Source organism: Diadema antillarum, unplaced genomic scaffold (assembly GCF_040938485.1).
Source record: "Diadema antillarum isolate AM-2024a unplaced genomic scaffold, OU_Dant_1.0 seq00000053_RagTag, whole genome shotgun sequence".
Lineage (NCBI taxonomy): Eukaryota > Metazoa > Echinodermata > Echinoidea > Diadematoida > Diadematidae > Diadema > Diadema antillarum.
Window position 1 is genome coordinate 711,108 of NW_027271161.1, and position 15,255 is coordinate 726,362.

Here is a 15,255-nt window from a genome sequence, read left to right on the forward strand (position 1 = left end):
AAACTGCAGGAGCTAGGCACGGACACTGAAGTACAATCAATACAATATACATTGTACCATCTCCTAGACTGCTGAAAAGAAGACAAAAAAAAAGAAGAAAAAGAAAGAAAGAAAAAGAAAGGAAGAAAAAGAAAAAGAAGAAGAAAATCTATATACCCAGTATGCTTTTCTCATGTATGTATTATTACACCATACCTGTCATTGTTTGACCTGTGAATTGTTGTCTGACCTAGATCATGTGCCTGGAGTCTATACCATCTTAAAGGGATGGTATAGTATTGGTGGAGATGAGGATTGGGCTTTTAACCCGTTGAGAACAGACTGATTTTGCTACAACACTCGTTTCCCATAGACACTTGCCCGAGTATACTCAGGACTCGTCCTCAATGGGTTAACTTTTTGCGAGATACCAAGAAACCACCTATGAAATACTACAGAGGATACCATTCTAAGAGGAATTCAAAGTTTATTTGATGAAAATCGGTTTTGGAATTGCTGAGACATCCAAAAACAAAGTAAAGCAAAGCAATCGTAATAAAAGGTGGGTCCCACCTTTTATTAGGATCACTCTGTTTTGGATATCTCAGCCATTTCAAAACCAATTTTCATCAAATAAATGTTGAATTCCTCTTAAAATTACATGCTCTTTTATATTTCATAAGAGGTTTTTCATTATCTCACCAAAAAATGTTAGAAACCTGAAGTTTAGTCTCAACCAAAACTTTATGATCCCTTTAAGCCATATATTCCTGTAGAATCGAAGAGATTGCATCACTCAGTTTATATTGAGGGCTCAACATTGGCACTGGCCCGGTGGCCCAGAACCACTTAAAATTGATATCCTGTCACCAAATTTCCAAAAAGGCTTTCTTGCGGTGGCCCAATTGGGACCTTATTGGTTCACAACGGATTGATATGTTTCTGTTTTATAGTTTTTGGCCACAACATTTCTTTCTTTTCCTGTGCTCAAGAACACATTGTTAATAGTAAAGGAAACAGCAATGATGAAAATTCTTACTAAAGGATGTGTAGTATGAAGCAATTTATCATTTTCCCCTTGTCACTGAATACTGTAGTCTTAAAATGTGACTTTTGGCGATTTCTACTTGCAAAAGGAGTGGAAAGAACGAACCCGACAATTATAAATGATGAATATCAGCTACTTCCTTACACTGTGCTGGGCATTGCAGATTTATTTTCAGTCGAGAAGGACTTGTGTAATTGGTAGTGTATTTATAGATTTGGTCACTAGCCTTGTTTTCAGAATATTTTCCCAAAAGGTTAGAAGAAAATTGTGAGCAATCTTCATTGTAGCATGAGATATTGAGTGGAATCAAACCAGTAGCATGAAGATAAGACATTTCCTATGCAAGATAGTGCTAAAAAAATATTACCCCCCCCCCCCCCCCCACCTTGATCAATTTTCGGAGATATATTTCTTGCAAATAAAGAATGTGAAATCTAGGTTAATGGCTGTTGTCTTTCTGTGCCTTAATTCATTTCTGGTTGTTGATTTGTGTGTCTGCGTCATTAGGCACCCAGTGAGTCATGGTTCCACTGGGATGTGCAGATTTCAATGCTATTAAATTCTCGTCTACAGTCCGGCTTCCCCTCCACTCTCTTTCGTCTTGTCAGCTCTCAGGAGCAAACTCACGATTAGGCTTCGCTGTAAAGTTGACAAATCCAATAAAGGCACTTATGTGGTGTGAAATATGCTGAGATATTTCCCTCACGCATAAATCCTGTAAGTGTGACGTTCAATGCTGTCTGTTGTGATCACTTGGGTTGCAATGGCAACCATCTTTTTCAGTCATGTGATCACTCATTTATTGTGTCTAGCCAGTGGTGAATAGGTTTATACTTTGGGCCGCTTTTGGACAATGCAGATTTTTTTATTAGAGGAAAATATCAAAATGTCATATATCATACAAGTGTGTAGTTGCTACCAAAATGAGGGAAAGGGTTATTTTTGGAATAGCCTGATTTAAAAGATATGATAATTTGAGCAAGCTTAGAGAGAAGTAGAGCTTTATTTCAGATTCAATGAGCCAACTTACACACTGAAGACAGCTGCAAGTATGTTAATATAATGCATTTGTGTAATACAATAGAGAACATGCTAATCTTTAGTAGTTGATATCTTCTTAATGCTTGTCCAGTTTCACTCAACTGATTGCTTTACAGTTGCTCAGATGCTTTATTACTGCTTGGGAGGATAAAAAAAAAAATAGTGTAACAATGGTAGTACAGTGTATCTCATCATTTTTCATTAATTCAATTCATTTAATTTTTCATATTCACTATTCATTCTTGTTTTTATTTGTTTGTTTGTTCTTTTGCTTAATTGAGTGAGGGGTAGAGTAGATTATGGGGGATTAAGCACTGTCTTCACGATACATTCTTCAGGGGAATTCATTCCTTGCAATAACTGAAAATGTCACATTCTGGCAAAAAAAAACAAACAACCAAACAGCCAAACAAACCCGAAAAAAAAAAACAAAACACACACACACACACAAAAACAAAAAACACACAAACCGAAACCCCCCAAAAAAACAACAACAACAAAAACACAAAACAATGGCAACACATGATCAAAGGCATGACAGTTATAGTTGGGACATCAAACTCTGATATTCCGACACATATGGCTGTGATTACTGAATGTGAATCATTGCCTCTTCCTGTTCAAAGTAGCACACTGATCCTGCGCACTGATTGAATTTACTGTGAACATGAATGGAAAGGCGTCGACCTTGAAGTACTGTCAGATCTCGGGAGTTGTCAGATTTGTGCAGAAAACATACCACACATACCGGAGGGGTTTATGAAAACAGGAAACTCTTGACATTTAATTATATAAATAAATATAAATTCAAACAATCAATATTGCCAGTGGCAGCAAAGATGACATTTCTGTACTTGAGTTGATGAATATTAGCATCAAAAATCTAGAAAGTTGGAGAGACATAATCTAAGTTTATTTATGTCTTAGAGTTATGATAGCATTACTTTCCAAGCAAAATTTAACAGAATTATTCATGACCTAATGAAAAGATTATGCTCAATCCTAGTTCTGAAATGTGTGTTCTGCTGATATTTTTTAATGTTTTATTTGACTGCAATATGAGTGAAGATGCCCCTTAAGATCTACTCTTGTGCAGTTATCTCTTCCAAGGGTTGAGTAACTAGGCCGATATCTAATATCTACAATATCTATATACAGTAAATCTATTTCTGTATCTATATCTGTCCAGCTGTACACCCCTCCATCTACCAATGTATAACATTTTGCTATAATGGTTATCTATCTCACTGTCTGTCTATCTATGTATTTATCCATCTATCTACGTAAATATCTATCCATTGTATCTATGATATCAGTCTGTCTATCCATCTTTCTATATAATATCTTTCTTTGTGTCTTATATTGTAAAAAGAGATGGGATGGTATGGGGCACAATTCAAGCAATAAACAAGAAGCACAAACAGTGAGCACTCATTTACACACCCACATCCCCCCTCACACATACATGTGCAATACATTACATCCTTTTTGCTCCAAGGCACTCCCTTTATTATATTTGCATTTTGCAATGCGTGTGTAACATGAAGACCTCATGTAGCAGTACAATTGTACATTATGTTGGCTTTTTTTTGCCGAAAAGAAAATAGACAAAAGCAAATACAGACTCAACAGGAGCAGATATCAAGTTTAATTCTAGCAAATATGCATTCATTCTTCACTTTGTGAGTGAAAAAAAAAAATCACTGTAGTTATGGCACTCCTTTGTACATACAGATAAGACATGTTAAGCTTTAGAAATGCCTGAAAAAAAAAGAGGTGTATATCACCTCCTGTGACAACGTAAACACGGTGTGATATGTAACATTTAGGTGAACAAGAGAAACACTTGGCAAAGAGGTCGTTCCAGACACACCCCATTCATGCCCGCCTACACTTAGAACTTGTTTGGAGCTGTTGAGTGCGAGCGTTCAAATTCAAAATGAATGTCAAGGTACTTTTGGGAAACTTACCCCATTTAAGCACAATGTGTCTGTTGTCTGTGTGCAGAGATCTCAAAACTGATATATAAGTGGATTATCCAATTGGTTTGTTCAAAGTGCAGGCACAGAATGCTGATTTCCTACTCAAGTTACTGAAGCATTGCTTTTGTAAATACGTGACTCCCCAAAGGTATTTTTTGTAGGTCTTGGCCAGCAGGCATTGTATATCAGGCCCTGTACTTTGATAGGAATTGTGTGATATGAGCCATTTCCCATCAAATTGCACCTTAACTTTTATTTCTGTGTTTTATTAAGGAAGAAAAACACTATATACAGTTTTCACAGACAAATATAAACTATTAGGTATGATCAGTGGAAAAAAGACAAAGAAAAAGAAAAAGAAGGGACACCTTAACTTGCAATGCTAGAACAACTAGAACAATATTGGAATAGTCATTCCTAAATGCTTTTTACTGCGCTGCATTGGGTGCAGTTTCAAATGACACCTTCGATTGCACCTACACAATGTACCAGTCCTTCATACAATTACGCAGCATACATCATTATGAATGTGTGCATGTAATAATCGATATAAATACCTTAATTATTATCAAGTGCCTTGAATGAAGACAGTGGAAAAAAAAAGTCCACAGACACACGCAAATAAACATATACAGTGTAATTTTCTTCTGCATGCTGGTTCATAACCTTTCTTTTCACTTTAAATCTTTTGTCCATGGTTGATGTAGATGGTGAGTCTGGGGTTTGCTGCTGTGTTTACATTCCTCTTTGTACTGACCTGGCAGTTTTCTCAGTTTGTGCTCCTCCTTCAAGCCATGGCTCTCTATGCAGGCAACATCGCAGGACTCATACCAAAGAAAAAGGTAGGATGTCATCTCTCAAAGTCAGACTATACATTGTACTTGTTTGTGATAGAACAGTGATACCATGTTTGTTTGTTTGTTTGTTTGTTTGGCATGTACTCAATGCATAGATGACTTTTGTTTGTTTCCAGTTTGTTCAATCATCACAGTAGAGCAACAAAAGTCATTTTATGGATACACTGTAGTTATGTATGGATTTTTATACAGCTGTATGCATGTATGTTTGTTTGTACATTGTATGTATGTATGTATGTACATGTATGCATGTGTGTATTTTATTGTTAGGAACTCTATATGTAATGGTATGTATAGACACTCAAACACTACATTACTTCTCTCTAACTGCCGTGTCATATTCATTAAAAAATCATTGATACCTTGTTTGTAAAGTAATAAATGTATTATTCTATGGCAGTTTGAACACTTTAATTCACATATAATTGTTTTAAAGCACAGCAGTGCCATAGAGAAAAATATGGAGACTAAACAGCTTCATCCACAACTGATCAATAGAAGCTGTCACAGTTTACACAATTCACTTGCATTATTCTAATCAAATTCTAATGAAATTCTTGCATCAAGTTGTTTTTATTGTGGCTGATTGACAATTTGCCCTACATCAATGTATAGTATATCAAAATAAAGCACCAAAGTAATCAGTGTTTAATGGTAGCCATATTTGGAAAATCATGCCGTGCTGAAGCCAAAGGCTAGCGATTGTAGGGCATAGGTTTGAATCCTGTGTATGTACACCCATGATTTTGTATCATGGCTACTACTAAACATCGATTAATTTGGTGCTTATTTACAGTGACATAGGGCAATTTGTTAATCAGTTCCCCTTGCACTATATTGATGAACAGCAAATTTCTCAGTTCTCTTCTTCTGTCCTTGTGACTTGTTATGTGTAATGGCAACATAGGATGATTTAATTGATGATTGAATATCATCAATAAATTACATAGAGTGCATGAAAGTTAAAAAAAAAGACAATTGTAACCCATGACTGCTGTCCCGGTTTGTGGCTACTTTCTTGAAGTGTGCCAGTGGAACCCTCTCCTATTAACCCTTTGAGTGACTGTTATCCTGTTTCCTGTCAGGTGACCAATCTCCTCTATTGCCACCTGTCCGCCATCCTTGGGGTGTGTCTCCTCCAGTTCTTCAACAAGATGCTGCTTGGATCGCTAGCCTTTGCCTTCGGCATGGCAGCACTCTTGGACTTTAGATTACAGGTGAGCTCGAGGCATCCTGAAATCACTTTCCTTCCCATCTTTCTTCTTCCTCATTTCTATTCTACAATACATAAGATTTATATCATATGGGTTTAGTGGAATACCAGGAATACCAATCAGTGACTGTGAAAAACCATATGATGTTATAGTGGACCATGTGTAATGTTTTCCATGGCAGAACATTTTTTAGGATGTTCCCCCACTCGGAAAACATTTTCATGTGAGCAAAGACAACAGAGAGAAGTTGATATTAAAAGATAAGAGCTTGCAGTAGTGGTGTGCACTGTGCCAGGGAGGTGCCCAGACACTGAAGCTGTGCGCACAGCTAGTAGTGAAAATGTTTGTTTGTTTGTTTGTTCATTTTCCATCTGAGAAGATGGCTGAAGTCAAGTGTATGTGACACTCTTAAAGAGTACTATGACCCTTTGTAAACCCATAATGTACAGAAGACAAATTTGTTGTCAGGATTTAGCACATGTATAGCTATCTATATGTTCTAACATCAGGGTTTAAAATGCTCTATGAGGGAGGTTACATAAATTCTCTCTGGATGCATCAGGAGGTTTTTGTAACCAGCCTGATGAAAAAACAAACCAACAAGCAAACAAACAATAAATCCCCAACGAATCTCACACCTTTTTCATCTCGATACAATGTGGCATGAATAGGTCATGTTTCTTTTGAATATTAGGTCTGACCATTTCTTACAATGAGCTATGATTTGTTGATGAGGATGGCTTGAATCAGCAGTATAACAATAAAAAGTGTGCATTTTCTAAAATTTGAATACTGTCTGCCAGGGCTGAAAACAATTTAGGATACATTTGAATCACTGTCTGGTACTCAAATTCAAACTTTTCATTTCATGGGTCTTTAATCTCTTGTGTGTTTCTCATCTGTTGAAGGTTTGCCGACCTGTTCCAACCAGCTTGTTTGGTTACGCTGTCTTACTGATGGGAAGAGTAGCCTACACTGCTGTAGGAACGTTCTCCATCAACTTTGGCACAAAGGTAAAACACTCAATGCCTTATTTCTCCTATTTATGGTTCTATCTAATATGCATTCTTACTGTACAGACCTTGCCATATTTGTGAAATCTGTTTTACCATTGAGGGAATATCACTTTGCTAGAGCTAGTGTGGGTGTGACTTTCCACAGGCAAAATGTATTTTTGTCATTTGTTGCTGTTTGAAATTAAAGTTGAAAATATTGTGAAACTTCAACTTTGACAAAGTTGTCGGCACAGATGGAATGTCTAGTACAAGTTCGTTGCCCTCTTCGACTTGGTCCTTGGGTCTAACTAGGTGATCTTGTATTTCACAATATAACATGACATTCCACAAAATGACCACTTGGTGGTCGACAGGTCAGCTGGACTCCAATGTCAGAGAGAGTGAAATGTGAGCTAGCTGTGTGCTCCAGGCATCAATATATCTTGTGTGGCATTTAAGGACTTTATTGGCGAGTGTCCTCCAGGGGGATGGACTTGAAACTGAAATTGTGTCAGGGGCTGTTCTCTGATTTTGGATGTCATATATGGGCACCAACAGGAGGATAGTTGAAAAATTTTGACAGCAACCGTATGAGAAAAGAAAGTGATTGCAAGCATTAGATATTCATTGTGTAGATGCTGTACTAGGAGCTGCGTGTTAAATAATTCACATGATAAAAAAAGAATTGCCCAAAGGAAGAGTGTTATAAGAATGAGAGTGCACAGTGAAAAAAACAGAAAAGAAAAGAGAGAGGAACACTTTTGAGTGATGCCACTTTCAGTCAACCATGATAGCTAATTTGCAATTGCCTTTAGGGTGATGAATATTTTGCTGACATTTAAACAGAACTTTGCATTTTTCCCTGTTATGTTTTGCCTGCTATTGCTTACAATTTTATGCATGTGATTTTATTTGTTTATAGGCCTATATATTTCTTGTATTATTTTTATCATTTAATTTTTTTTGGTACTGATTTCAATCATAAAGCAAATCAAGCTGTGGACTTTGACCTGCTGTGCTAAAAAAAAAAAAAAAAAAAAAAAACGAAAAAAAAAACAACAATCAAAATCACAGAAGAAAACAAATTCTTTTTGTGAAAGCAACACATTTGTCTTGATCATTTGTTCAAGTTCTTTTTCCACAAATATTTTAGACCTTGAAACAGCTGAGTGACAAATTGCAGAGGAAAGTTTGTAATAGGAAGTTATGTTTCCATTTTCAATCTCAAATGATTTTTTTTTTTTCATTTCAAGTAGAGAGAGAACTGAATCAAAGTCTGATTTGTATGATTTGTCAAAGAATGCATTTTTTATTTTTTACTTGTGGTGTATTTGGTGTAGGTTGAGAAAAAAACAACAACAACTTGAGAATGTGATTTATGATGCATAATATTCCATGACACTGTAAGTTCTTCCATGTGATAAAGGAAATTATGTAAAGTAGAAATTGGCCAAGCCGCACCTGTGATCTGTGTTCAAGAGAGAAGGGTTTTAGACTCTTGAAGGAAATTTTTAAATAACTTTATTAAGAAAATTGTTTTAAAGTCAGCCAAATCATTTTTGCAGGCTTTGGAATGCCTTTCACTCAATCACACTTTGAATAATGAGAACATGTTTTTAAATGTCTTATAGAAGTGTGCTAGCTTGCAAACTAGCTCTTTCTCAGTCTGAAAGCTTCTACTTGGTGTCACACATCAAATTCCAGCAATGTGCTGGTCTATATTTTATCTACACATCCATGCTGGCCTACATACAGCAGGTGGATTTGCATTATCACCAAAATTGAGTAGATTTACTGGGTGGAATTGGAAAGTTATTGCAGGCCAGAAGTTAGCAAGGGTATCATCCATCAGAATTTGGCTGGGTTCAAGGATGTAGGTCTCCCTCTCAGGACTCCAGGCTTGTGTGATCTGGTAGGCCCCAATAGTTTTGAAGTGCCAAGATGTCAGCACCAGAGAAAAAAAAGAAAAGAAAATAGTATGATCTATTGCCTCAGGGACTGTCAGGCCAGTGAGAACTAAGGAGAGAGAGAGAGTGAGTGGGTGGGAGGGGATATCAAGCCCCTGTGTACCTGAAGCTCAAATTGGTATAGACCTATTTGTGTTTGTTTCAGTGAAAGTGTGATTTTGTGTTTGTTTGGTAAACTATGATTTTTGTTGAGTCTTGTAAAAATGTATCCTTGTGTAACTAGTATTAGTGCTGTCTTTTGTATATAATGTCAATATCACTCTTTTGGTAATTGTGTGTTAAAGATGTACCCACAATTTTCCCGTTAGTTGTCAGAACTATGTTTTACTACAATCAATTACCAGTATCAGTTTAATACTTTTGTCTTCAATACATAACTGTCAAAGATGGATGAAAGAAGAATGCAAAGGGAGACACAGTATTTGAGATACAGTGAAAACCTATGTTATTCAGTGCAGCAGTTCTCCCAAAATGTGTGTTGGAGGGGGTGTGTCTTAACAATTTAGGACTTTTGATAGGTTGATAAAAGTAGGTTAAAGATAATATAAAGTTTTGGTACCTCAAAAGTTTCCCTGAGTTTCCTTGTCTTAGTTTATGTTTCAGGTTAAAGTACCTTTCATATAACTAACGCTGTGAGACTTACTCGCCCCAAAGTGCTATCATGTCTTAGTAATCATGCAATAATGGTTTCGTACAATACGTGTATATTGATTGTCGCGGTACCGCGTCGAGTCAAACTAACGGCTCGTTCTAATTTTTCAGAGCCCGCTCTGGTATAAAACCATTAGGGTGCCTGTGGCATGATTACTAAGACATGAGAGCACTTTGGGGCGAAGTAAGTCTCACAGTGTTAGTTATATGAAAGGTACTTTAACCTGAAACACAAACTAAGACAAGAAAACTCAGGGAAACCTTTGAGGTACCAAAACTTTATCTTGAAGACGTGAGATGGCTGAACATTCTGTACGTAAAGTATTTAAGTGTCACATTGAGATTAGAATGTAATGTATAAGTTGTCTTGAGGTGATTAAAGTGTTTTGCTTTTTTCTTTCAGATGACTATGATATTTAAATCTGAGAAATCATGTGCTAGCATTTGTCACTGATAAATCCATGGTTCTGTCTACAGTGTTACAAATGTTCAAATCATATGTCATCTTTCAAGAAAACTTGGTACAACTTGGCATGGCTTTGAAACAAAAAAAAGAAGAGATAACTATCTTTAAAAAATAGAGAGGAGTGAAAGAAAAAAAATAAAACACACCAAAACTTCAGTTGTTGGCAAGAAAGCAAAATGCTGAGGGGAAAAAAGATGAAGAGGGAGGTGGAAACAAGATGATTTAGATTACTGACACCGCAAACAAATTTAGTTTACCCACACTGTGGTCCCTTTGGGCTCCCTCGACATGGGAAGTGGTTTGAAGGTGCTCTGAAATGTAAGGTATTTACTTCATGCAGTCTTACATGATTGGCAGTAGACGTAAACAGGTCAAATGTGTCCTCTGTCACGTAATGTGACATGTTTTACAGTGGCACACTGTGTACCGTGAATATGTGGGAAACTTGCTGCTTGTTACAGAGATGAGTGATGAGAGTCAAAGAGCAGGACTGCCAGAGATGCTTGCAAACCTTTCAAGATGAGAAACTTAACATAACACAAAGATGCTATGTTTTGACATTTTGCACAGACTATGTGATAGGATCCCCCTGTAAACACTTGGAGTTTTTTTTTTTTTTTTTTTTACATTATATATATATCTTATATGTATTATATTATATATATATATATATATATATATATATATATATATATATATATATATATATATATACACTCAGCAAAAAAAGTAAGTTCCCCCCTAGCATTTGTGGATATATCTCAAAAAGTATTCAACCGATTTTCATAATTCAAACGGAAATGGATAAAGAATTTTATTACTCATAACATGAGTGGAAAATCATTGCCACCAGATATCATTATTGGTGTGAAAAAATGCATTTTATGTCAAAATGCATGGAAACAAAAGTTGCACTTTAGTGATTTGCAATGACTTTTACACAAATAATCAAACAATCACTCATGATTCTGAACATTTAAGCATGGGTTATTGCATATTTCTCTATCTCTTTCTTTTCATGAGCATATAGTGAAGTATTTGATAATTGATATGTCCACCACCCGCAATGACCAGCCGCCATCTCCTCCCCAAACTGTTAACTAAAGTTTGTACTTGGCGCTGCTCAATGTTGGTCTATGCTCTCTGCAAGATGCGCTGAAATTCTTGCAGTGAAGTGTCATCTTTCAACTTCTTGCTCGCTTTCCACTTAATGATATCCCAAATATTCTCTACTGGATTACAGTCAGGGGATCTTGCAGGCCACTCCATACGTTCGATGCCATTTCCCTCAGCAAACTGATCTACAACTTGAGGGCATGATGCAAAATGCCCACAGGCATATTAATGTGATCAACCTGAATTGGAATTACAAATCACATGGTTTCTACCGATATTTTCATATTGAGAAGGCCTATTGTTCAAAAAGTATGCATAACATCTGTTTAATAGGGAAGCACATTGTACCTGAAGAAATTCCTGAGAATTACACAATTTAAAAAGATCATTTGATAACTTACATAGGAAATGTATACAATATGCTCTCTATGGCCTAAAGTGCAACTTTTTTCCCCATGCATTTTGACATAAAATGTGATTTTTTTACACCAATAATGATATCTGGTGGCAATGATATGCCATTCATGTTATGAGTAATGAAATTCCCTATCCATTCCCGTTCGAATTATGAACATCCGTAAAATACTTTTTGAGATATATCCGAAAATGTTAGGGGGGAACTTACTTTTTTTGCTGAGTGTATATATATATATATTTTTTTTTTTTTTTTTTTTTTTTTTTTTTTTTTTTAGTTTGACTTAGAAGAGACTGAATACACATTTAGAAATTTGTTTCATTGTACACACAACTGTCAGATGTTCTTGGAATGGATGCAGTTTACTTACTGGTTGTCTTAATGAACACAAGGTGGAATGTTGAACAGTGGTGCCTTATGTGAATGGCAATTTATTCTTTTCATTTTTGGCTAGAAGAAGGAAAGAGCTGTAGCTCCTGAGTTTCTTTTCTTTATTATACCCCCGCCAAACGAAGTTTGAAGGGGGTATATAGGAATCAGCAGACGGTCGGGCGGTCGGGCGGTCGGGCGGTCGGTCGGGTGGTCGGTCCGTTGCAAATCTTGCGTCGCGAACTACTTCCTCAGTTTTCAACCGATTCCCATAAAACTTGGCACAGATGTGTGCCTTGGGTTGTAGATGTGCAAGACGTATTTTTTGACAGTACTCAAAAGTACGTTGCCATGGTAACGGCATATTATGGGCAAAAATGGGTACAAATCTTGCGTCGCGAACTCCTCCCACAGTTTTTGATCAATTTTTATGAAATTAGGTACAGATGTTCATCTGAATATGTTAATGTGCAAGACACATATTTCCGCAGTGGCAAAAAGTGCGTTGCCATGGTAACGGCATGTTATTGGTAAAATATAGGGCAAAATGCTTCATGGCAAAACTGCTTCATCAGTGTTCTTCCAATTCTCATGGAATTCATATTGAATGTTTGTCTTAGGATATAGGTCAGCATGACACATTTCTTGACAGTGACAAAAAGTATGTTGCCATGGTAACAGCTCACATATTATGAGCCAAAATGATGGAAAATTTTGTGTTGCAAACTACTTCCTCAGTTTTTGCCCAATTTCCATGAAACTTGGTACAGATGTGTGCCTTTGGTTGTAGATGTGCAAGACGCATTTTTCGAGAGTACCGGAAAGTACGTTGCCATGGTAATGGCATATTAATGGCAGAAGATCAAGGAAAGATCTTGCGGATTTAACTACTTCCTCATTTTTTTGACCAAAGCTTATGAAATGTTGTTTTGACCAAAGCTTATGAAATGTTGTTTGGCGGGGGTATAACCAGTCGCTGTAGCGACATTTCTAGTTTTCTCTTCTTTTTTTTTGTGGCAAAATGGAAATAACTACTAGATACTGACGACACCATTATTTTGATGTCTTGATACAGAAATTTTGTGGCATATTATCAGCATCGATGAAGGTTATAAGTATCATACCAAAGAGGGAGCCAATTTTACTGAAATAAAGAGCTACCAGATAATGAAGAAACAACATACAGTAGTATCTAAGCCCATCTTTTTCTTCTCTTTTTTTTTTTTTGTCCTGTACATTACTGCCTTTAGTTCTTGCTGCGAGTTGATGCTGATCAACACATTTTCAAATTCCTCACTGCCAAATTTGGACTGACAAGTGCAAGGTGAGAACATGCTCCCCACTTTCTTCTTTATTCTACAGCAAGCGCAGAGATACATAATTCACACTTGCTCGTATCAAAGCATGATTTAATGAAGACTAATTTGAGAAGGCCAGACAATTTTCCTCATGTTTAGCATTTAAATTGTAGCTAGTGGCTTGAGCCATCGACTTTGTGTGGAACTGTGCTCTAATCAATATTTCAGTCAATAGGGGCCTGAGCATAGGCCCCTCTTAAGTTCATTTTAACTCACTGGCTGGCCTTTATTGGATAAGCAGATTTCTGCAGCTTTTTCCTGCCTAATTAATGCCGGTGTGATAATGATTGTATTGCAGTGCACTTCATCACATTTGATGAGCAAAAGTTTGCATTTATACATTATGTTTTAAGTTTCAATAAGATATGTGATAAGTATGAGTGTCATTGTGTAGCCACTTTAAAGCATTTTCTGTTTTAATGTCTTTTGCAGCGTTTGTAATAAAAAGTAGATATTCTTCTGTATTAGATTTTTGGAGTAGTCATATTTCTGTACTTGAGGTTTAACAGAGGTAGTGATGCTAGGAATTTGAGAAATCAGAATCTAGTTTGTACTGGTTTTCATATGAGCCACTGTACCTATCAAAACCACTAATTAACCCATCCTCCCCTCTCCACTGGCCTGGTTGACCCCCCAGGGACTTTGACGTCCTCCTGTATAAGTGCCACGGTGCCTTCTCCTTCCTGCCCATGGAGGCCCTGTGGAGACTTACCTCTTCGCTCCTCTTCCCGCTTTACATCGCTGTCGTCTTCGGCCTCCTCTCCATCCTCATTGTTGCCGTGTTCCAGAACTGGAGGTCAGTATCATGGTGCAAATATGTAACTGTCAGTATCATACTCTTTGTAATACTTTTAGCTGCATTCACACTGATGGGAATTGGCACCATACAAAATTTTGCCAATATAGATATCAAAACCCCACTAAATAGGGCGATCAGCATCGCCATCTCAATCCCAAGAAATCTTGCAATTATTTCTGAATTATTGCAATTATTTGTGAAATAGTGTGATAATTTGCATCATGGCAAGTGCCTGAATGCTGAAGCAAAGAATCGTGATATTTTGTTTTCTGGTCATTCAAAGCACACATCACTACAGCGCACAAACACAGGGCAAGGGTCACCATTTTGGTAGATTTCGGGCATGTGCAGTTTGGTTGACAAATTACCGCAATCAACAAATGCCAGAATATTTCTGTCCACCTTTAGCTGCTGCAAGAAATCTCAGTATTAGATCATGATCGACATCCCACTATTTTGTCTGTGTGAATGACACTGTTGAGTGTGTTCTTTCATTGGGAGATTGACCATACACATTGTGAGTCAAGTACTGATGACTGTTGGAAAGAGGGAAATATACACCAGCTGATGGAGATGGAAGAAATGGAAAGAAGGAGCAGACTGTTAAAACTGAAATAGGAAGATGAGATATGTGTGAGTCAGCATGTGTTTGACAAGTGAAGAATTGTCAAGCTTTAATAGTGAGTAGAATAAATAAGTTTTATTAGTAGATGCAGAAAGTGGTCATTGGATCATGAGTAAGAGAGTGGTATCATGATATTACACAGAGGCAGCAGAAATTTAGTTAAGGGATTTCAACAGAGTGAATATAGCAGATTATAAAATTGGAGATGCACCAAGCACCTTCCAGGCTGTGAGTAAGAGGAAATTAAAAAAACAAGAGAGGAAATTAGAAAAAACAAAACCAAAATGAAAATGAGAGAGGGAGATAGGAAGAGATAGATGGAGAGTGAGCAAGTTAAAGAGAGAGAGAAAGAAAGAAAGAGAGAGGGAGGGAG

The 15,255-nt window shown here is 36.8% G+C and overlaps 1 protein-coding gene across 1 annotated transcript in view; it reads left to right on the forward strand.

The window, feature by feature from the left end:
- The window catches only part of LOC139725639 (protein C-mannosyl-transferase DPY19L3-like), a 46,234-nt gene that overhangs the window by 19,479 nt on the left and 11,500 nt on the right, over positions 1-15,255 (forward strand). Inside the window, exons 6-10 of the mRNA XM_071636730.1 lie at positions 4,758-4,892; positions 5,993-6,124; positions 7,030-7,134; positions 13,351-13,424; positions 14,096-14,254. Coding sequence (XP_071492831.1) covers positions 4,758-4,892; positions 5,993-6,124; positions 7,030-7,134; positions 13,351-13,424; positions 14,096-14,254 — 605 coding nt within the window. The remainder of the gene's footprint in view (positions 1-4,757; positions 4,893-5,992; positions 6,125-7,029; positions 7,135-13,350; positions 13,425-14,095; positions 14,255-15,255) is intronic.